This window comes from Sycon ciliatum, chromosome 7, assembly GCF_964019385.1.
Source record: "Sycon ciliatum chromosome 7, ocSycCili1.1, whole genome shotgun sequence".
Classification (NCBI taxonomy): Eukaryota; Metazoa; Porifera; class Calcarea; order Leucosolenida; family Sycettidae; genus Sycon; species Sycon ciliatum.
Genome location: NC_088649.1, coordinates 15496812 through 15519401, shown reverse-complemented (window position 1 = coordinate 15519401; position 22590 = coordinate 15496812). Strand labels below are relative to the sequence as shown.

Sequence of the window (22590 nt, the reverse complement as noted above, 5' to 3'; positions counted from 1 at the left end):
ATAATGTAGGCGATGCGCTCCTTGTCATCAACAAGGAGCAGATCGGGCCTGTTTGCTGATAGTTTCAGGTCAGTTGGGACCGAATACTCCCAATAGAGGCGATACTGATCACTCTTGACCAATGCCTTGAGCTGGTGGTCGAATCGTGAAGCACCAGTAGGTAGATCTCGTGCTTTACACATTTCGAAGTGCACATACTTTATTATTATTATTATTATTATTATTTGAACTGGTTTTGAGGGAAAGAGACATTTATTATTATTTGTATTATTATTGGCAGTAGCAGTTGGCAGTAGCGGCAAGGAATGTCAGGTCGGTTTCATTGTCACGTAATTCCAAAGTATGTACTGGTTCTAGTAGCGGTGTTAGGGTGTATGAATCTTCTGTTGCCAACCATCTTGTTCAGAATAGTGATTGTCGTTCTAGTTATGCTGATGAGTGCTTTTCTGTTTGGTCTCGTTCACGTAGTCAAAGGTATTTGCGTGTATTGGAGTCTATCTACATTTTTACCACTAAGCCGATTTTGTGTAGGCAGAAAAAGAATTTGTTTACGTTGAAATTGTTTGTGAATTTAGATCAGTAGTTCTCGTTTGTGGTAGCATGGTAACTTTCTAGTGGTGAATTTATCGCATCTGTTGTCACCTGATATCGTTGAATGGTGTAATGTTTCTTTCAGCTCTCATTTTATCGCGCTAGTTAGGGTTATGTTGTTGTCACTTTTATTATTTTCCTTAGAGTTTTGTGTCGTGCTAAACTTGATAATTTTCCACCTTGTCACGAGAGTTGTTATCTAATTATCTTTACGCTATATAAGTTTTAGTCTTTCCAACTTGAGCCATTCCCTGTATAATCCTTGATGAGAAGGGACCGAAAACGTTCGGATACTTATGACAAGTGCATTATTATTATTATTATTATTATTGCACATAAGATTTCGAAGTAGCCTTATGTGGCAGTGCATTTTTATGTGGCACTAACGTTTGTCATACCTAATAACAAGAGTACATAACCCCCAGTGTGTGCAACTCCCACATACCCTGCTGTCCTGGCAAAATTTCAAGTTGGCGTCATTATTTATGACGCAATGCTCCTTGCACCAGTGATTTACAACATGTGCACGGGTGTCAACGCATCACACGTTTTTCTTTGCAATGATTTGCACAGGATCAGATCGGCTTGGGTCAACCACAGGTTCCGGATTCGTCTGATAATCCGTGTACAGTGTGCATTGCATCATCAAAATGATGTCAACTTGAAATTCTGTCTGGACAGCACCCATAGTCGAGTTGCACACTCTGGGGGGGTTATGTTTCTCTGCACATGTGGTCAGTTGGCTACTCATGTGTGGATCTGACCCTGGCTAGAACCGTAGGTTTCCCATTGACGTGAGAAACCTTGGTTGTAATCGCTCTTGCTCTCTGTTTCAGTCCTCTAATATTGTCAATATCATTGTCTACTCTAACCACCCATTGCTGGCTACTCAGCACCTCTCTCACATGTTCTTTTTCTATCACAATGCAACAGCATACCTTCGCAGATGACATCATGATGGCCTGCTCCGGTTCTATCATGTACCTCTTCTCTTAAGCCGTTCTTGCCCTGCTTGTACAAGAGATGTGTCTTGGTAGCATCCCTCAACTCTCTCAAGAAAGATGTCCATATTGTGATAGGGCTCTTGAAACTGCTCTCCATCATCTCGTTGAGCAATGCTTCCATGCAGTCGCGCACATTCAGAGCCCAGGAAATGAAGGCATGAAATTCGACCACGTCGTATCCTCTTCTCTTGCACATCTGGCGGGCATGCGTCAAGTTCGTTTTCTTCTGGCAGCTGTCACCGTCCAGGTGTGGATGACACGGCAAGCTGGCGAGAGCCATCCAGGTGTAGGTTGCGTTATCTGTACCCAGGCACTTTGTCTTAAAAGCTGAACATAACACAGTACACATGCAAAGTACATTCTTGTACAGTAGAAGTAGTAGTAGTAGTAGAAGTAGTAGAAGTAGCAGTAGTAGCAGTAGCAGCAGTAGTAGTAGCAGCAGCAGCAGCAGCCGCAGCAGTAGCCGCAGCAGCAGCAGCAGCAGCCGCAGCAGCAGCAGCAGCAGCAGCAGCAGCAGCAGCAGCAGCAGCAGCAGCAGCAGCAGTAGTAGTAGAAATAGTAGTAGTAGTAGTTTTTATTATTTTACTTGGGTATACCCAACAGGCCTATGGCCTTCTTACAGGGTACCTAAGGAGAAATTGTGAGCAGCTAGCGCGAAAGCAGGCAAAGTACGCTGGGATGGAATGATAGCGGGTAGTGCATTAAAGCGGTAAAAACTAAGAAAACTAATGGGAGACTGTAAAGGCCTGGCCGGGACATGAATGGGGGAAGAAATATACTACTGAATGTTTGGCCTCTGGTTTGGGAGGTAGTGTGGGTAGCATCATTTCGGGTCGTGAAGATTTGGGAGATGAGGGGACTGCCAAGGGACCTGATTCACCGAAAAGTAAAAGTGAAAAGCTTAAGAGTGAGGCGTAGGCTGAGTGGGTGGAGGTACAGTAGAGCATGACTGGAGTACACACCCTATTAAGACATATACTGCCCCCCCCCCTATTGATACCGTAGTCCATTTCAAGTATATCCGTGTTTATCTGAGTAAAATGCACATCCCCTGAGCATAATTTTCACATTTCGCAGCTGCATGTGTTTCAAAGAAACATGCATAATTATACACTTCATTCAGAAGTTACTTACTCTGCTGACACAGGTCTCCATGGAAACCTTTCTGGCAGACGCAGGTACCGTCTTCAGCGCACTTCCCATGATTCAAGCAATGGCATACTGCAGTAGAGATTGGGTGCATTCACGTATTTCCCAAAACAGAGATAGGAACAGACCACCATACAATATCAGACCCTAAAGAAGTTAGTATCACCAACTCAAACCCATAATAAATAATATGGTATCTATTATTGCACGTAAATAGCACAAAATAGGTTGGAGGTTTGAGTTTGCACCGCCGAGATAAGAGAGAAAAATTTTCCTTACAATGATGAGTATGATTCTAGAAATTGTAAATATACCCATGGGTCATACACTCGTTGGCACGCGGCCTAAAATGACAGCAGCTTTCTTTTCCCCTTATAATTCAAGACTATTACAGCTGTTTTTTTAGCCCTTACCTTCTGTGCAATTAGGTCCATCTAGTCTGGGTTTACATTCACATTCTTTGTTCTTTTTCACCCAGGGATTCGTGCACACAACTGCATCGCATATCACACACCGAGGGGAAAGAAAAAAGGAGAGCAAATCAGCCAGACACAAAATGGACAGACAAAAGACTGAGAGACAAATAGATGTTTTACTCAGTAGGCAGCCATTGTCCTATAAACAGTCAGAAGTCCAGTAGGGAGTCGAACTCATCATACCGTCATATTTGCACGACTTCGTTAAACGCGGGCGACTTTCTCTGTAGAAAGTCTACACATTTCCACAGTTCGACACATTTCCAGTGCGCAGTCTGAGTTTTCGTCAACTTGGATCATGTGCCCACTTCATCCATCAGCCATGGACTGGGTGCAGAATAGCCTGAACTTCGCACAAGCACTCATTGCAAGACAGAGCAGCTATAACGACAGTCGTAGTCTTGGAGTCTGCGTTTGAGCCGCTCACACGCGGAGCTGAAGCCAGTGGAAAGGACACCATCGCCAGCTAGTCGACATTCTGGCATAACTTGACGTAGCGTGGAGGCCAGCCATCCCTTCGGTGCAAATACAAAGCTGCACGTATAGCACTGGTGTACAGCAACGGAGACGGTTTAAACTCATTGGTCTTTACTTCATTGGTTTGAGGGAAAGATGTAAATGGGAACAGTCTGGAGAAAACATTGACCATCACCACCAGGACTCGAGCCAGTGACCGCTTTGGTCTTTTCTTCTGCTTCAAGGCAATCTAAAGTCTGTAGTCTTGGCTGCTGCAATATTAGATTGCGTTTGGTTGGGCATTTCCAGATTGTAAATGACAACCATTCTGGAATGGGAATGGGTAAGAATCACCTGACTAAACAAACGCGCCAGAATCAACTAGGAATCACTTGACATAACAATTCCATAATGTCGTTGTGGAACGGCGGCTCTCTTCACTTTTCCTTGGCAGAGTCAAGGTACTCCCGAGTGCATGATTTGAGGCACTTGAACCTGATGCTGCTAGTATTCCTAGCAAGAACTTGAGCAAAATGGGGTTCTGCTTTCTTCACACATAGTTGAAACACAGACAAAGGCTGCATACTCAGGGTCACTCGACACAGCTCCGAAAAATCGCGGCGCAAAAGTGCTTTTTGTCGGGGAATTTTCTGGAAACAATTGTTGATGTTAGGTCTTTATAAGGCACAGTAATGGTGCAAAATTCAAGACTATGTCCAGAGCATTGCACACTGTAAAAGCAGAAATTTTCGGTGGTGTTTTATTTTCGGTAACTTCGGTGTCGACAATTTCTACCGAAAATAAAACGCACCGAAAATTTCGGTACAACCGGTACTGTATACATTTAGTACTAGTACATCTACCTGGAAAACGGGTTTTACCGAAAATTTCTCTCTACCGAACCGCCGATTTTGGTGAATACCGAAAATATTACACCACCGAAAATTTCTGCTTTTACAGTATGTGCCATTTTATCAATTGTCAAAATGGCCGCCTATGCTCCTGTTGGAGCTCTAGAGACACTGTCCAAAGTGAATCGTGGCGAAGACCTAATGTTTTCATTACGACATTAGCCTGCCAAGGCAGTGGAATGCAAAAATCCATAGTACGTTTCCATGGTTACCATGGGCTATTTCCATGGAATTTCATAGTATACCTTCTGCGATCACGTCTAAAATCTGTGGACTCCTTCATTAGCCCCATAGCAACAGTTTAGGGTCAGGTTTTAGGTCAGTGTCATAACAAAGACTGTGCAGCATGTCTCTGTATGATGGTCCTACCGGTAGGTCCTACGGGTAGGACCGAGGTCTATGCAAGCTATCAATTAAGTTACACAAATGTTGGCTCAGCTTATCTTTTCAATTGTTTTATTAAACAATTATTCGTTGGTTTGTTGAAACGGAAACGGCTCACACAGTCACTGGATGCCACGTCAGCATGGAGGTATGCTTTGGGAAGAGCTGTAAGCATTCATACTTACCCGATTGGCACTTGTTCCCGGTAAATTCTTTCGGGCAGATGCATTTACCCTTGTCGTCACAATGACCTTGATTCAAACAGTTGCATGCTGCATCAGCCATCGCATACGCACAAACAAGACGTGAGACAGAGGAAATGATGGTATGTTATAGGCTATTCATACTACGTTACAATACGCTTGACGTTTTGGAGCACGACATACTGGCATACGTCGTTTTCATGCAGGTGCATTCACACAGGCACTCACACGCTGCTCATAAAGTTGCGTGTTGCGCTTCTTTTCGACACAAACTGCTGGGAACGACAGAACAAAACTCGGTACAGGAGTCTGGATACGTTGTCTACGATTTCGTACTAGAGGTACGATTTTCCCGCCACGTTCCATGTTGTCATGGCTATCCGGACGAAAACGTCACGTACGCCACGTTCTGGGCGTAGTGTGAATGGCCCATTAGGGGCCGGCCGTAAGTATCGATATTTACAACTCAAACCCACCCTATACCCCTCCTCTCAGAACGTGCATATACAGCACCCTGTCACGCGTGTGTCAATACTCCTACTTCTCTGGACATGTTTCAATGTATCCTGAAAGGAAATTGGTCAACCCGTCCCAGCTCATAACAGAAATAATTTGTATTCAAAAGAATAACCCTTCATATCTACGAATGACCCCTTACTCAATGAGCAGTTGAAATAGTGAAATTTGACCACCCATAATGACCGAGCAGCTGAGACAGAGAAAATGCAAGCAAGCGGTCACGTGATCATGCGTACTCGTACACGAGTCACCTGGTCACCATGCATGCAGGGCAAGTGCATGCCACAGCTTTTACACCAAGGTTAAAATCAAAGGTTCAAAGGTGCAACTCGAGTGACAGGAACGCTGTCAACGGCGTAACCTGCAGGCACGGCGACCAGGTAACTGGTGTACGCATGAGCACGTGACCGCTTACTCACCCTTGATGGATTGGGAATTTTTTTGGATTGGGAATAGACACCCTTATCAAATAACGGTAACGCTATTTTACGGTACTCGCACCTTCATCACCCAAATAGCGCTGAAACTGCAGCGTTAAAACGTTATGGAGGCTGATTTATCGCTGTGACAAACGGTATGCTTTTTGGCCAAATGTTGCATAGTCTGTACCCATTTCACCTTGTATCGCGTATATGATGACATAAATGGTTGAACCGCACGAAATAAAAGCTATTCTCGTGGCAACAGCATACTAAAGATAGCATGCATCTTGCTAAAGGTCGAACCCAGATCCCGGTATTTTCCCCCTTGCGGTAATACCATTACAACATAACGTTTTTTGCTAAGGGCCTGGTCAGAAACGAAAAAAATCCTGTGATTATAATCCGAATCTCCATAGTAACTTGCCGCCAGAGCGGCAATACCATGCGTTTCTGCTCCAAACAGGAGTTTGACGCTGATACGCCATTGACGCTGATATTCACTGATTTTTTCATCTCGATATCGAGGAGCTAATTTGGCCACGGACAACAACAAAACTCATATGCATGGTTGCAAGGTGTTGGCGATCCCCAAGGTGAAGGAATTTGACGTTGATTGCAATTCCAAATTCTGGACCCTTTTCTTTTTTCGTCAGGCAACCAGTCTGACCAGAACCTACGGGCCGAACGCTGCACCGCAGCCTTTTCGGACCAAAACCAGTCTACTCAGCGCCCAAAAGACTACAACATATGGGCTAATTGCGGTCATCCGCGCTTTTAGAATCCCCATCTAGTAGGGCGCACTCACCCAGTTTTGTTGGAAGTGCGTGAATTCGATTGGAAATAAAGGAGGAAGGGAGCGTCTCAGCTTCCTCGGACCAAGACCATTCGACCCAGAGCACCCCGAAGACTACAACTGGTGAAAAATTGATTCAGGATTCAGGGTATACTTCCCTTTAACCCTTTAAGAGCCACAGAAAAGTTTCAAAATTCTGCATTTTTTTTAAAACGGTCATTACAGGGTGTGGGACGGGGGGGGGGCTATTATTCCAGAGAAGACTTCTGATCATGTGAGCACAGTAGCATTCAAGTTGTGTGACTCTACTCTACTCTACCAGGTAGCTAAAAACCAACGCAGCCAAAGTTTTCATTTCAACAAGCCCAAAGCCTTTGGGAAATCCTTTTAAATAATAAAATTCAAATACATCTGGCAGATCTCTGCTGTTTTCCCGTTATCTTGTTAGTGTTCTTCACCTTCTCTAAAATGAGTGTACTCAGGTTATCAAACACGCGCACGCTTGCACACACACACACACACACACACACACACACACACACACACACACACACACACACACACACACGAAGTTACCAGGAAACTATTTTTAGATCGACTCGAACCCTCTTAAAGGCTGAGAACCGTTCACAATGCTTGTTTATCGTGATCATTTTGCTGAGAGAGGCGAGCTGAGGCTTTGTCATGTGTTACGGCTGAATGCCTGGCGCTGGCTTGACACACCCCGTCAAAGTGACGACGTACGTACCAGGAACGCTCGCTGTGCTTCCTCTTTACCTACGTCATCATGCATGTTAATTGAATTCTGGACGAACTAGTCACGTTCTTTGTGACCACACACCCGTGCACATACATACACACACACGCGCACGCACGCACACACACACACACACACACACACACACACACACACACACTACTATGATACAGCTACCCTAAACGGGTCACGCCGCCCTCCACCCAAGCATGGGTACTATGAGGGGCAGTGGCAAATAAAGAGAATCAGCTAGCAGCAATGGCAAAACAGATGAAACAATGGAGTAGAACGGCCAACTGCTGTACTGTAACAACAACCTGACAGTGACAACGACTGAAAATGAACAGGAAAGAAAAGAATACTGCAAAATTTTACGTTACAAAAAAACACTGCCCACGAAAGAATCCACCAAGCAAAAGGAGTGTTGGCATCCGAAATCCCACCAGGATTCCACTGGCAGTTCTTCCACGCTGACGATGTTAGCGGCAGAGCAGTGCCTCACAAATGCCACAACGCTTGACCAGTGTGCACTTATGACGACGAAAGATTGAAGTTTCAATTCCCACCAGGGCTTGAAAGTGCTACGTCACAGCATAGCAACAATTTCAAAAATTCAAAAACTGGATGCACTTGGATCCAGTTTTTGTATGGATCCAAGCACATTTCAAGCGGTTTTACTCACAGCAAAGGTGAAATTGACTGGGTTGGCTAATGGGGATGGGGTGACAATTGGTTGCAAAGAAAAAGTCATACCTGCGTAAGACATGCGTGGGTTGCCATGCACCCACACACAGAGGCAATAGCAAAGTCACACCTTAGTGGATCCAAAAAAGAAATCTGATGTCAACTTACAATGTTACTTTCAATGTAACCTTGCAGCGTAAGAAGAAAAAGCTCTCCTTGCAGCTAAAAAAGAGCGGGGGAAAAGCTGAGATGAAGAAGACATTGCCCTCTGAATCCTAAAAAGGTTTTTTTTTAATTTGCACTTTTTTCTCCTCAGCGTTTCATTTTGTGGCAATGTGTGATTTCTGCTGGATTCATCCCCAGACCTATTCAGTTTGCTGAGCCGTTTTTATTGCGCTGAATGGTTGTACTTGTATAGTGCTGAGAAGTTTTTATTAACAGTTTTTATTTTTCTGATTCGTTTTTATGACCAATCTGTGGTCACAAATCAATGGGGGTCTTTATTCAGTGGATAATTATAACTAAGAATAACTATTATTGTGTTGTAGAAGGGTTTCCTTGAAGGGTGGTGGCGTTCCTACGGATACGGAAAACTGGGCTTCCAGCCGCGTCTCGCGCGAACCGTGAATTTGTTTGCCACAACAATGCATGCTAAAAGCATGGCTACCTGCTAACTGTACACTTTCTTATGTAGTGCAAGTGCCTGATAGGGTATCCGTGCTACCCGGATAAAAATACCCGAACTCGTTGCCCGACCAAACACCTACCTGTTGCAGCCCTGCTGAAAAGTCAGTCGTACACACCAGTCGTCCGTCTTATCAGAGAACTGTCAGCAAAGACCAGCAGTGCTCATGGCTGTACGGCCAGCGCCCCATGGCCACTTAACTCTCAGCGGATTTCAACGTACAGTATAACCAAATTCAAAGTAATGTAAATCACTTTCCAACTGCATAACCCACAATCTCACCTTCTCATAAATGTATCTCTTTTTGGCGATGGGGCCATCGTGAGAATAAAGAATACAAATTCAAACCAAAATAAACACACACACACACACATACACACACATACACACATACACACATACACACACACATACGAAATACACATACGAAATACAGCGCTGCTGACCCGGACTAGCGCTACACTACTACGTTACACTTATCATGATCTCACTTACCGACACAGAGGATTTGGGCTCTGTCATTGCTTCTGGTGTGGTGAAACTCTTGATTGTTCTCGCTAAATGTTACGGTTCTGTAAAGGGAATCACCATCGACCCGGATTGCCTTGACGTGGTAAGCGGCTTGGTCACGTTCATGCTTCAGAGCCAACCTCTCGAGCCCGCGCTCTCTTAATACATCGCCATGTGCTCGCAGCCAGTCTTCGGTTACGAGCTGAAGTCCGTACTGTTGACATGCCTCCTCTGCGAATGGCTCAGTGACAATACGTCTGGATGCTGGGGTTGCTGCGGTATATGCTGAGTTGTTGGCGTGAAGCCACTTGGCTGCAAGACAAGGGCACATCCAGTGGTGGGTAGAAAATACATATACGCAATATGAATAAAGGGTGCACTGAAATCTATCTCAATGCAACCCGATAAGTCAGTGCAATTGTTTTTCTTTATTCCGAGCCAGGTTAAGGTATCGGTCAATATTTGCAGGCATGGGGCTGGGAAGACATGGGGCTGGGAAGTCACATGAGCTTGTCTATGTATCCTTTGTATTTCTTTACTTCTTTCAATTGTATTTGTCTCGAAAGTTGCACAACAGTCATGCAGATCATCCGAGAAGGATGGGTTGATATGCTGAATTAATTCGCCACCTTGAAACGACTACAAGAATGGCGAATGGACCTCATCTTTAGCTTCAATTTAGGAAAATTTAGGATGAGTCTTGGTTTGAAATGTTGACAAAGTCTGGCTCCCGGCACCGGCGATCACCGGCGTGAATGGTTCACAGACCACTGTTGGCCAAATTTGTATGGGGCAGATCGCAAGAGCTGGGCAATGTCCAACTTTGCCGGCGGTCCCCCGGAATCTGAATTTTGCAGGTAAATTACTGATGAGAAAGCTGCAGAAAAGCTACTTTGGGATCTGTTTGAACACATTGCTCTTGCCAGTCAAGGCGAGTGAAGGTCTCTCCAAGATTCTTCACTCCTAATCAGTTGGTGGAAAAAGGAAAGTAAAAAAAGCAAAGGATAGTACAATTAACTAGACCACCAGAAAAACAACCGGACAAGACACCTACGTGCGTGGCAGTGACAGGAACCACATCAACCAGAAGAATAACAAGATCGGCAACGGCGGCGATGGCAGCGACTAAAGCACAGACAGAGGCAACGGCTAGGGTCCACTCGACTAGCCATGTGAAATCGGATGTGTCCACCGCACATGCTGATTGTTCTGATGTTAGTTCTGATAAGTATGAGTCGTCCATTGCTAGTCATTTGTTTGAGCATCCTGATTGTCGTGCTGTGTATTCGGATGATTGTTTTTCGATTGTGTCACGTGTACGCAGTGCTAGATTGCTGAATGTTTTGGAAGCTGTATACATCCACACAAGGAAACCCAACCTTTGCAAACAGAAACAAATCAAATTCACACTTAGGCTGTTAGGTAGGTCGTCAAAACCTCGTTAGTTACATGTATGTCCAGTGGTTGTCTCTTGTTGTCGCACTACATGTCGCGCTTATTGAGTTTTCTCGCATTTGCACCTTTGTGTCATTATTGCAATTTTCGCTGTTTACTTTAGCTATCTTCTTTCTTTCTTTCTTTCTTTTTGCGCTGTTTTACCACCTTCTTACTGTATTTAATCCACTGTTCCTGTTCCTTTTCTCTTGCCTGTATTTCACCTGATGAGAAGGCTTGAAAGTATACTTGTGAAGACAAAAACTTTCAAGATGTTTGTAATGAGCCTGAAGTGTGTCCTTTTTATGAGTATTATCGCATTTTTGTCTCAGAGGAAACTGATAGTACAAAAAGTACTCCTTTCTGCATATCCTTTACAAGGAGGATGAAAAACATGCAGAAAATGCCGCAGATTTTTGATGTTACTGCAGAAAGTGCCGCAGAATTACCCTCTTTTCCCCGCGGATTTTATTTGCCGCGGAATTCAGAATTCTTGTCCGAGTTTTTCCAATGGGACAGGATAGTCCATGCGATGGCATTTCACTCTGTACATAAAATGGAATGGGGATAGTTCCTTCACTGGTTACCCATGTTTTGTCGCCGGTACGACCTACAACAGTAAGTCGCCCATTAGAGCGGGGAGCCCGGGTTGTGAGGCACACATGCTGTTGTTTATTTCTCTGCGGTCATGCCTCCTACCCTGTTAATGTCCCTACCCTGTGCTTTCACTGCTTGCCCTGCTGCCCTGAGCTTTCCCCCATGTGGCTAAAAAGGCAACAGCCTACCTTCGCAAATGACGTCATTAAGGGTTGTTCCAGCCCGGTCAAATACCGCTTGCCTATGGTTGTTCTTGTCCTGCTTGTAAATGACATGATCCCCTCTGTGCACGTACGACGTCCATACGGTGATAGTGCTGCCGTAAGTGCTCGCCATCATCTTTCGGAGCAATGCTTCCATGCAGCCGCGCACGCCCTTGGTCGGGTTGATGAAGGCGCTATATTCGATCACGTCGTATCCTCGACGCTGGCATAAACGGCGGGCTTGCGTCAGATTGGCCTTTTCCGTGAGGCTGGGCTCGTTAGCGTGCGGATGAACCGGCAAGCCAGCGAGAGCCATCCAGGAGTACATTGCCTTATCTGTGCCTGGGCAGATGGTCTTGAGAGCTGAACACAACACAGTGCATATTCAGAACACAATCAGGTACTGTGCAACTCACCAGGCACATGCTCCGATAAGACATACACTCGAGCTCAGATACAAAATTTGAGAGAACACTTTAAGGGGCCATCCGGCATTATCAATAATTTTCACGAAACGAAAAAGTATAATTATATGATAGAAAACTGCTATTCAAACTGACCACGATTACCCAACCATCAGTCTCCTGCAGTGTTTCAGGAAATGTTCCATAATATATGGACTATCCAAGGGCTGTACTTAAAATAACTTTGCGTCACCAAAATGAAGAAATGTGGACCCATTAGCCGATGTAGAATGGTTTTGCCAATATGGATGATCGCACAAACATGAAACTCGAATCGCAGCAAATGTAGGCCTTATTCCACCATTATTTGAAGCCAACAGGGAGGCATATCCAGGGTACTATTACTGGAATACTCCACGGCAAATACATAAATGCATACTCCAATGCAGTCCATTCATACACGATAGTCCCGCTGGAAAGTCAAATTTTAGGCCGGATTGAGACTGTCCACAGTTTGAATCTGGGTCCGGGATCTGCTTCTCCATACATTTTGCCATGGCCTACCTGACGCAATTTTGAACACCTTGCCTCGATCTCTTATTCTCTGTCCTTAGACGTTTTGGCAGATGTGGCAAGGGATCAGGCCCCGATCGCACTATGTCAGAAATAGCGCGTCAGCGTCTGAATCGTGAATTTTTTCCATGGCAACTGACGAAAAAGCGGGAAATTCAGACGTAGCAGCGCCTGGGGCAAGCAAATCGGCTGGGTTGCCACTGCCGCTGCAAGCACTTGCATGAAGAACACAGACCCATGAATAATAGCGTGCCGTACTACACTCTATCATTGCAATTTGGCTCGTCAGGCCCCGAAGGCAAAAGCAAAAATGCAGTGTTCACCGGATTCAAACTTATCATAGTGCCACCAAGGCCAGGTCAGGAGTAGAGGTCAGACCTGATCAAGATGTTGGGTACAAGCTGTACATTGTGACAACTTACGAACACAGGGGCTGGAAGCATAATTTTCACATTTCGCAGCTGCATGTGTTTCAAAGAAACATACATAATTATACACTTCATTCAGAAGTTACTTACTCTGCTGACACAGGTCTCCATGGAAACCTTTTCTGGCAGACGCAGGTACCGTCTTCAGCGCACTTCCCATGATTCAAGCAATGGCATACTGCAGTAGAGATTGGGTGCATTCACGTATTTCCCAAAACACACAGATAGGAACAGACCACCATACAATATCAGACCCTACAGAAGTTAGTATCACCAACTCATACCCATATAATCAATTATATGGTATCTATTATTGCACGTAAATAGCACAAAAAAGGTTGGAGGTTAGAGTTTGCTCCACCGAGATAAGAGAGAAATATTTTCCTTACAATGATGAGTATGATTCTAGAAATTGTAAATATACCCATGGGTCATACACTTGTTGACACGCGGCCTAAAATGACAGCATCTTTCTTTTCCCCTTATATTATATTACAGCTGTTTATTTAGCCCTTACCTTCTGTGCACTTAGGTCCATCTAGTCTGGGTTTACATTCACATTCTTTGTTCTTTTTCACCCAGGGATTCGTGCACACAACTGCATCGCATATCACACACCGAGGGGAAAGAAAACAGGAGAGTAAATCAGCCAGACACAAAAATGGACAGACAAAAAGACTGAGAGACAAATAGATGTTTTACTCAATAGGCAGCCATTGTCCTATAAACAGTCAGAAGTCCAGTAGGGAGTCGAACTCATCATACCGTCATATTTGCACGACTCCGTTAAACGCGGGCGACTTTCTCTGTAGAAAGTCTACACATTTCCACAGTTCGACACATTTCCAGTGCGCAGTCTGAGTTTTCGTCAGTTGGGATCATGTGCCCACATCATCCAGTCATAGACTGGGTGTAGAATAGCTTGAACTGCGCACCAGCACTCAACGCAAGACAGAGCAGCTATAACGACAGTCGGAGTCTTGGAGTCTGCGTTTGAGCCGCTCACACAGGGAGCTGAAGCCAGTGGAAAGGACACCATCGCCAGCTAGTCGACATTCTAGCAGAACTTGACGTAGCTTGGAGGCCAGCCATCCCTTCGGTGCAAATACTGCACGTATAGCACTGGTGTACAGCAACGGAGACCGTTTAAACTCATTGGTCTTCACTTCATTGGTTTGAGGGAAAGATGTAAATGGGAACAGTCTGGAGAAAACATTGACCATCACCACCAGGACTCGAGCCAGTGACCGCTTTGGTCTTTTCTTCTGCTTCAAGGCAATCTAAAGTCTGTAGTCTTGGCTGCTGCAATATTAGATTGCGTTTCGTTGGGCATTTCCAGAATGTAAATGACAACCATTCTGGAATGGGAATGGGTAAGAATAACCTGACCAAACAAACGCGCCAGAATCAACTAGGAATCACTTGACATAACAATTCCATAATGTCGTTGTGGAACGGCGGCTCTCTTCACTTTTCCTTGGCAGAGTCAAGGTACTCCTGAGTGCATGATTTGAGGCACTTGAACCTGATGCTGCATGTATACCTAGCACTTGAGCAAAATGGGGTTCTGCTTTCTTCACACATAGTTGAAACACAGGCTGCATACTCAGGGTCAGTCGACACAGCTCCGAAAAATCGCGGCGCAAAAGTGCTTTTTGCCGGGGAATTTTCTAGATACAATTGTTGATGTTGGGTCTTTATAAGGCACAGTAATGGCGCAAAAGACTTTGTCCAGAGCATTGCATATGTGCCATTTTATCAATTGTCAAAATGGCCGCCTATGCTCCTGTCGAAGCTCTAGAGACACTGTCCAAAGTGAATCGTGGCGAAGACCTAATGTTTTCATTACGACATTAGCCTGCCAAGGCAGTGGAATGAAAAATTCCATAGTACGTTTCCATGGTTACCATGGGCTATTTCCATGGAATTTCATAGTATACCTTCTGCGATCACGTCTAAAATCTGTGGACTCATTCATTAGCCCCATAGCAACAGTTAAGGGTCAGGTTTTAGGTCAGTGTCATAACAAAGACTGTGCAGCATGTTTCTGTATGATGGTCCTACCGGTAGGTCCTACGGGTAGGACCAAGGTCTATGCAAGCTATCAATTAAATTACACAAATGTTGGCTCAGCTTGTCTTTTCAATTGTTTTATTGTTTTATTTAACAATTTCGTTGGTTTGTTGAAACGGAAACGGCCCACACAGTCACTGGATGCCACGTCAACATGGAGGTATGCTTTGGGAATCCCATAAGAGCTGTAAAAAATATTCATTCATACTTACCCGATTGGCACTTGTTACCGGTAAATTCTTTCGGGCAGATGCATTTACCCTTGTCGTCACAATGACCTTGATTCAAACAGTCGCATGCTGCATCAGCCATCGCATGCGCACAAACAAGACGTGAGACAGAGGAAATGATGGTATGTTATAGGCTATTCATACTACGTTACAATACGCGTGACGTTTTGGAGCATGACGTACTGGCATACGTCGTTTTCATGCAGGTGCATTCACACAGGCACTCACACGCTGCTCATACAGCTGCGTGTTCAGCTTCTTTTCGACACAAACTGCTGGGAACGACAGAACAAAACTCGGTACAGGAGTCTGGATACGTCGTCTACGATTTCGTACCAGAGGTACGATTTTCCCGCCACGTTCCATGTTGTCATGGCTATCCGGACGAAAACGTCACGTACGCCACGTTCTGGGCGTAGTGTGAATGGCCCATTAGGGGCCGGCCGTAAGTATCGATATTTACAACTCAAACCCACCCTATACCCCTCCTCTCAGAACGTGCATATACAGCACCCTGTCACGCGTGTGTCAATGCTCCTACTTCTCTGGACATGTTTCAATGTATCCTGAAAGGAAATTGGTCAACCCGTCCCAGCTCATAACAGAAATAATTTGTATTCAAAAGAATAACCCTTGATATCTACGAATGACCCCTTACTCAATGAGCAGTGGAAATAGTGAAATTTGACCACCCATAATGACCGAGCAGCTGACACAGAGAAAATGCAAGCAAGCGGTCACGTGTTCATGCGTACTCGTACACGAGTCACCTGGTCACCATGCATTCAGGGCCAGTGCATGCTACAGCTTTCACACCAAGGTTCAAATCAAAGGTTCAAAGGTGCAACTCGAGTGACAGGAATGCTGTCAAATTTTTTTGGGATTGGGAATAGACACCGTTATCAAATAACGGTAACGCTATTTTTACGGTACTCACACCTTCATCACCCAAATAGCGCTGAAGCTGCAACGTTATGGAGCCACAGGAAAGTTTCAAAATTCTGCATTTTAAAAAAAAAAACGGTCATTACAGGGTGTGGGAGGGGGGGGGCTATTATTCCAGAGAAGACTTCTGATCATGTGAGCATAGTAGCATTCAAGTTGTGAGAATTCTCAATGAAATACACGGAGTTGTATGTGAAACTGCAGGCTACACACACGTCAGGCATTACACACTCCATCTAGCTATAAATAGTGGTCACATTACACTGACGGTATCCCAACTCTTTAATTACCAGATTTTGTATGCTCCGATCTATTTCCTTAGCCTATCCTCGATTAACTGCTCCCTCTACATAAAGGGGGCGTTCGTTTTTGATCTACGTTTGGGTAGAAACTACTTCTTACAGTAGAGGTGTTCGTTTTTTGAAAAAAAATTCTACTCAATAGGGTAGATTCTACTTTCCTCTACCGGCTCTACCGGGAAAAAGTTGGTAGAATCCGGTAGAAGTTGGTAGAGCTACAGGATTTCCAGCAAGATCAAGGATTTGTACACAACTCCATACAAAAAGAAACATTTCACGTACACATTGTGTAAACTACTAGATCTGGTAGAACAGCGTTCGTACACTTGCCTCCACCATCTACCTCTATCGGTAGTGTGACTCTACTCTACTCTACCAGGTAGCTAAAAACGAACGCAGCCAAAGTTTTCATTTCATTCTTCTTGCAGGAGATCCCCTCAACAAGCCCAAAGCCTTTGGGAAATCCTTAAATATAATAAAATTCAAATACATCTAACAGATCTCTGCTGTTTTCCCGCTATCTTGTTAGTGTTCTTCACCTTCTCTACTCAGATTATCAAACACGCGCACGCTTGCACACACACACACACACACACACACACACACACACGAAGTTACCAGGAAACTATTTTAGATCAACTCGAACCCTCTTAAAAGCTGAGAACCGTTCACAATGCTTGTTTATCGTGATCATTTTGCTGAGAGAGGCGAGCTGAGGCTTTGTGACCACACACCCGTGCACATACATACACACACACGCGCACGCACGCGCACACACACACACACACACACACACACTACTACTACTACTACTACTATGATACAGCTACCCTAAATGGGTCACGCCGCCCTCCACCCAAGCATGGGCACTATGAGGGGCAGTGGCAAATAAAGAGAATCAGCTAGCAGCAATGGCAAAACAGATGAAACAATGGAGTAGAACGGACAACTGCTGTACTGTTACAACAACCTGACAGTGACAACGACTGAAAATGAACAGGAAAGAAAAGAATACTGCAAAATTTTACGTTACAAAAAAACACTGCCCACGAAAGAATCCACCAAGCAAAAGGAGTGTTGGCATCCAAAAATCCCACCAGGATTCCACTGCGTAAGACATGCGTGGGTTGCTATGAACCCACACACAGAGGCAATAGCAAAGTCACACCTTAGTGGATCCAAAAAAGAAATCTGATGTCAACTTACAACTTGTATAGTGCTGAGAAGTTTTTATTAACAGCTTTTATTTTTCTGATTCGTTTTTATGACCAATCTGTGGTCACAAATCAATGGGGGTCTTTATTCAGTGGATAATTATAACTAAGAATAACTATTATTGTATTGTAGAAGGGTTTCCTTGAAGGGTTGTGGCGTTCCTACGGATACGGAAAACTCGGCTTCCAGCGCGAACCGTGAATTTGTTTGCCACAACAATGCATGTAAAAAGCATGGCCACCTGCTTACTGTACACTTTCTTATGTAGTGCAAGTGCCTGATAGGGTATCCGTGCTACCCGGATAAACATACCCGAACTCGTTGCCCAACCAAACCCCTACCTGTTGCAGCCCTGCTGAAAAGTCGCTCGTACACACCAGTCGTCTGTCTTATCAGAGAACTGTCAGCAAAGACCAGCAGTGCTCATGGCTGTACGGCCAGCGCCCCATGGCCACTTAACTCTCAGCGGATTTCAACGTACAGTATAACCAAATTCAAAGTAATGTAAATCACTTTCCAACTGCATAACCCACAATCTCACCTTCTCATAAATGTATCTCTTATTGGCGATGGGGCCATCATGAGAATAAAGAATTCAAATTCAAACCAAAATAAACACACACACACACACACACACATACACACATACACACACGTACACATACACATACGAAATACACATACGAAATACAGCGCTGCTGACCCCGACTAGCGCTACACTACTACGTTACACTTATCATGATCTCACTTACCGACACAGAGGATTTGGGCTCTGTCATTGCTTCTCGTGTGGTGAAACTCTTGATTGTTCTCGCTAAATGTTACGGTTCTGTAAAGGGAGCCACCATTGACCCGGATTGCCTTGACGTGGTAAGCGCCTTGGTCACGTTCATGCTTCAGAGCCAACCTCTCGAGCCCGCGCTCTCTTAATACATCGCCATGTGCTCGCAGCCAGTCTTCGGTTACGAGCTGAAGTCCGTACTGCTGACATGCCTCCTCTGCGAATGGCTCAGTGACAATGCGTCTGGATGCTGGGGTTGCTACGGTATATGCTGAGTTGTTGTCGTGAAGCCACTTGGCTGAAAGACAAGGGCACATCCAGTGGTGGGTAGAAAATACATATACGCAATATGAATAAAGGGTGCACTGAAATCTATCTCAATGCAACCCAATAAGTCAGTGCAATTGTTTTTCTTTATTCCGAGCCAGGTTAAGGTATCGGTCAATATTTGCAGGCATGGGGCTGGGAAGCCTTCATGGAGCAGCACCGTGCCATAGTTGCAAATCACCCAGCGGCTATGCCAAGAGTACATAACCCCCCACAGGGTGCAACTGCCACATACCCTGCTGTCCCAACAGACTTTCAAGTTGCTCCTTGCACCAGTGATGTACAACATGTGTGCGGACGTCAATGCATCACACCTTTTTCCTTGCAAAACAATTGTACAGGATCAGATAGGCTTTGGTTCATCGTCAACTTGACGTCAACTTGAAACTCTTTGGAGATTGTGTACTCTTGGTTATACCAATGGAGTGGTATAATATCGGCAAGAGTACAAAGAAAAACAAGTGATGCGTTGACACTCGTACACATGTTGTTAATCACTGGTGCAAGAAGCATTGCATCATATTAATCATGTCACCTTGAAATTCTGTCGGGACAGCAGGGTATGAGGGAGTTGCACACTCTGCGGGTTATTTAGAAAAGCGATCCTGTCAGCTTTTCTATTATTGTGTTCACATGGCGCTACCTAACGACACCGCTATTCAGACACGTTGTCTACGTAGCTACGTAAGTTTCTACGTAAGATGCTCGGTACCTGGTCCTGGACCAGGGAGCTACTCCATGGCTCCTACCATCGCGCGGCCGGCTGGCCGCATGCGTGTGCATTGCAGACTTTTTGTTGTTGCCTTTTCGGATGTGCATGCACGAGGAACTAACTTCCTTCTTTGGAACTGCTTCTTGCATGAGCTGTTTCGGATATTTCGTCTCCTGGCCTGGCTTATTTCGTTTCGGCGCTGCTGAGACCTCCTTTCGCGGAATATTACTCAATGACAGGTGAGTTGACCAGTTCCCTTTGATTCATTTGCTTGTGTTGACTCTTTCATTTACGAAAAGTGTGCTGATTTTGGGCGGAATGCAATAAATAATGGAAAAGCTGACAGGATCTCCTTTCTAAATTTAGCTTTTCCGCTGCCGAGGCTTCCTTTTACGGAATACTCAATGACAGGTGATCTCTGAGTTGACCAGTTTCCTTCGATTCATTTGCTTATGCTCACCCTTTCATTTACGGAAACGTGTGCTGATTTTATTCGGATTTAGGTCCATTTTTATCTCTTTGCCCTTGTCTACAGTGTGCGAAGAACGCGAGTTCACCTCAAGTTCTTGACGGTAAGGCTTATGTTAGATGTGTTGTCGAAATACTCATATTCATTGCACATTAGTACGTTACAAGTAAGGCACTGGTCAGTGGCATACTATCGTTGGCAGTTCCCAATCTGGAGGGAAAGGTTCAAGGACTCATTGACCGAGTTTGCCAAATAAATTCGCATATCAGGGAAAATCTCCATTGTGGAGAGGTTCAGTAACTTGTTTGCTTCATACGAAACAAGCCAATGGGTGCAGTCTCGTCTCGTGAAAATCTCGTACTTGTATGATTGGATTTGTTTACTCGAGTCTGGGCTGTTTGATTTTGTGAGTACCGCCGAGATTGCACTGCCCCAAATAAAGTTTCGTGCCACCAAAGCAAGAATTACAATCTGTTTGTAGTACCTGTAGTACCTGCAAGAATGTGCAGTACATGTATCGTACTTTCTCTGTTGCTGTTTCACTTGCCGTCATGTTGCTAAAGAAAGGTTCAGACTCTTTTGTTTCATACGAGACGAGTCAATGAGTCGGTGTGGCTAGAATCTTTCGCTATAGAAGAAATCTATTCGTATGTCTATTGGAGAAATAATTGTATTCACTGGTTATAAAAATTAATAGTTAAGACAAACTCACAGAATAAATACCATCTGTCCCTTGGTGTTCGTCCTAAAGAGGTTCGACTGGATATCATTCATACTCACCAAAAGATGTGTAAGATTTTATTATCACGGAGTGCCTTGTTTATCTCTCAGTATCAGTACCTCCAACCATAGCCTTGACCCTTTTATCCTCAGGATCAGTGTAGTTGTTGGAACGAGGTGTCGGACTCAGCAATGTATTTGTTTACATTTTAATACATGTTTATTGTTCCTCCTTTGCTGTGTTGTTTTAGAAAATCGTGGACTAACAGTTTGAAGTCATTGAACTACTTCCAAAACTTGTATCGACATCAACAGGATTACGATTTCAGTGCAATATGATGCTGGATGACCTTATCACGATAACCCATGATTATAAACCATTATAAACACAGAATCAACAAAAACATCTGCGACACGCACCTTGCGCATGGCACATTTCTCAAATAAATCTGATCGAGGGTGGGGAAATCTGAAATAGGTATCTGAAAGGCAAGACAAATTTATGACAGAGTCATGAAATTCTGCAACAGCAACATGCACAGAATGACCTGTGTATAAAAAAGTATAACCACCACTACTCATATTATGTTATTATTATTATTATTATTTCTTTTACTAGGGTGTTTCCCACAGACCTATGGTCTTCTTACGGGAGCCCCTAGAAAGGTTAATCATGAACGAACAAATGGGCGATAATCTGTTCCCCCGCAGAAGAAGATGCATTATGCTAGTGCCATTTTCTGCACGAAAAGGCTTGCACATCAATGCGTATAATACGGTATTGATATGATCAAGAGTACATAAACCTCTTGATATGATGTGAAGGCCATCATTTACATATTGATATACATTCCATTGATTGGTGACAGAAAAAACAAAAGAAATTATAGCAATAAAAACTGCTTTATGGCAGTTTTCTAAAAAAAGTTATTGTGTTCTAGTCCATGGACCCCGTCTAAAAAGTAAGAAATTACCGAAATGTGATAGCTGAAAATTAAAATTTCACACAAAACCTCACAATAATCACACACAGAATTAAAAGCTACATGTAGAAGACCTTTTCCCCTCGTGATCCTCTTTCCTATGCATGCATGTTGCCAATTGTTGGTGCAGTACAAGTTCAAGTTGAAAGCAGATTTTCAAGTGTTGTGATTATTGTGAGGTTTTGTGTGAAATTTTAATTTTCAGCTATCACATTTCGGTAATTTCTTACTTTTTAGACGGGGTCCATGGACTAGAACACAATAACTTTTTTTAGAAAACTGCCATAAAGCAGTTTTTATTGCTATAATGTACTCTTGATGTCGGGTTATTACACAAGTGTGTTCACCTCATGACCTTGCTCGTTCCTCATTTCTTTGGTCAAATTGGGCTATGCGAAGGCTACCCAATTACGTTATGCGGAACCTCTCTAATAACAATACTCGAATATTCGAACATGATTCGTTCGGTTTGTCACATTCGAATATTCTCGAAGTCCCATTCAAGTACTTGTGACGTCACTTTGAATGCAGTGCATGTACATACATGCACGCCAAACACAGCACAGTGCAGTGTGTACAGCCTGCCTGTGATTTTGTACTGCATGTTTGCACATGTATGTGCATACTGGACTGCCAATGTTGCACATAAGATG

The 22590-nt window shown here is 44.1% G+C and overlaps 1 protein-coding gene across 1 annotated transcript in view; it reads right to left on the bottom strand.

Annotated features, from left to right (window-relative positions):
- The window catches only part of LOC135821643 (uncharacterized), a 70833-nt gene extending 57490 nt beyond the window's left edge, over positions 1 to 13343 (bottom strand). The window contains exons 1-7 of the mRNA XM_065334641.1: positions 13274 to 13343; positions 11764 to 12141; positions 9530 to 9856; positions 5157 to 5243; positions 3158 to 3238; positions 2730 to 2816; positions 1530 to 1922 (exon numbers count right to left, since the gene is read on the bottom strand). Of these exons, the coding sequence (XP_065190713.1) occupies positions 1530 to 1922; positions 2730 to 2816; positions 3158 to 3238; positions 5157 to 5243; positions 9530 to 9856; positions 11764 to 12141; positions 13274 to 13343 (1423 nt within the window). The remainder of the gene's footprint in view (positions 1 to 1529; positions 1923 to 2729; positions 2817 to 3157; positions 3239 to 5156; positions 5244 to 9529; positions 9857 to 11763; positions 12142 to 13273) is intronic.
- Between the last annotated feature and the right edge of the window lie 9247 nt (positions 13344 to 22590).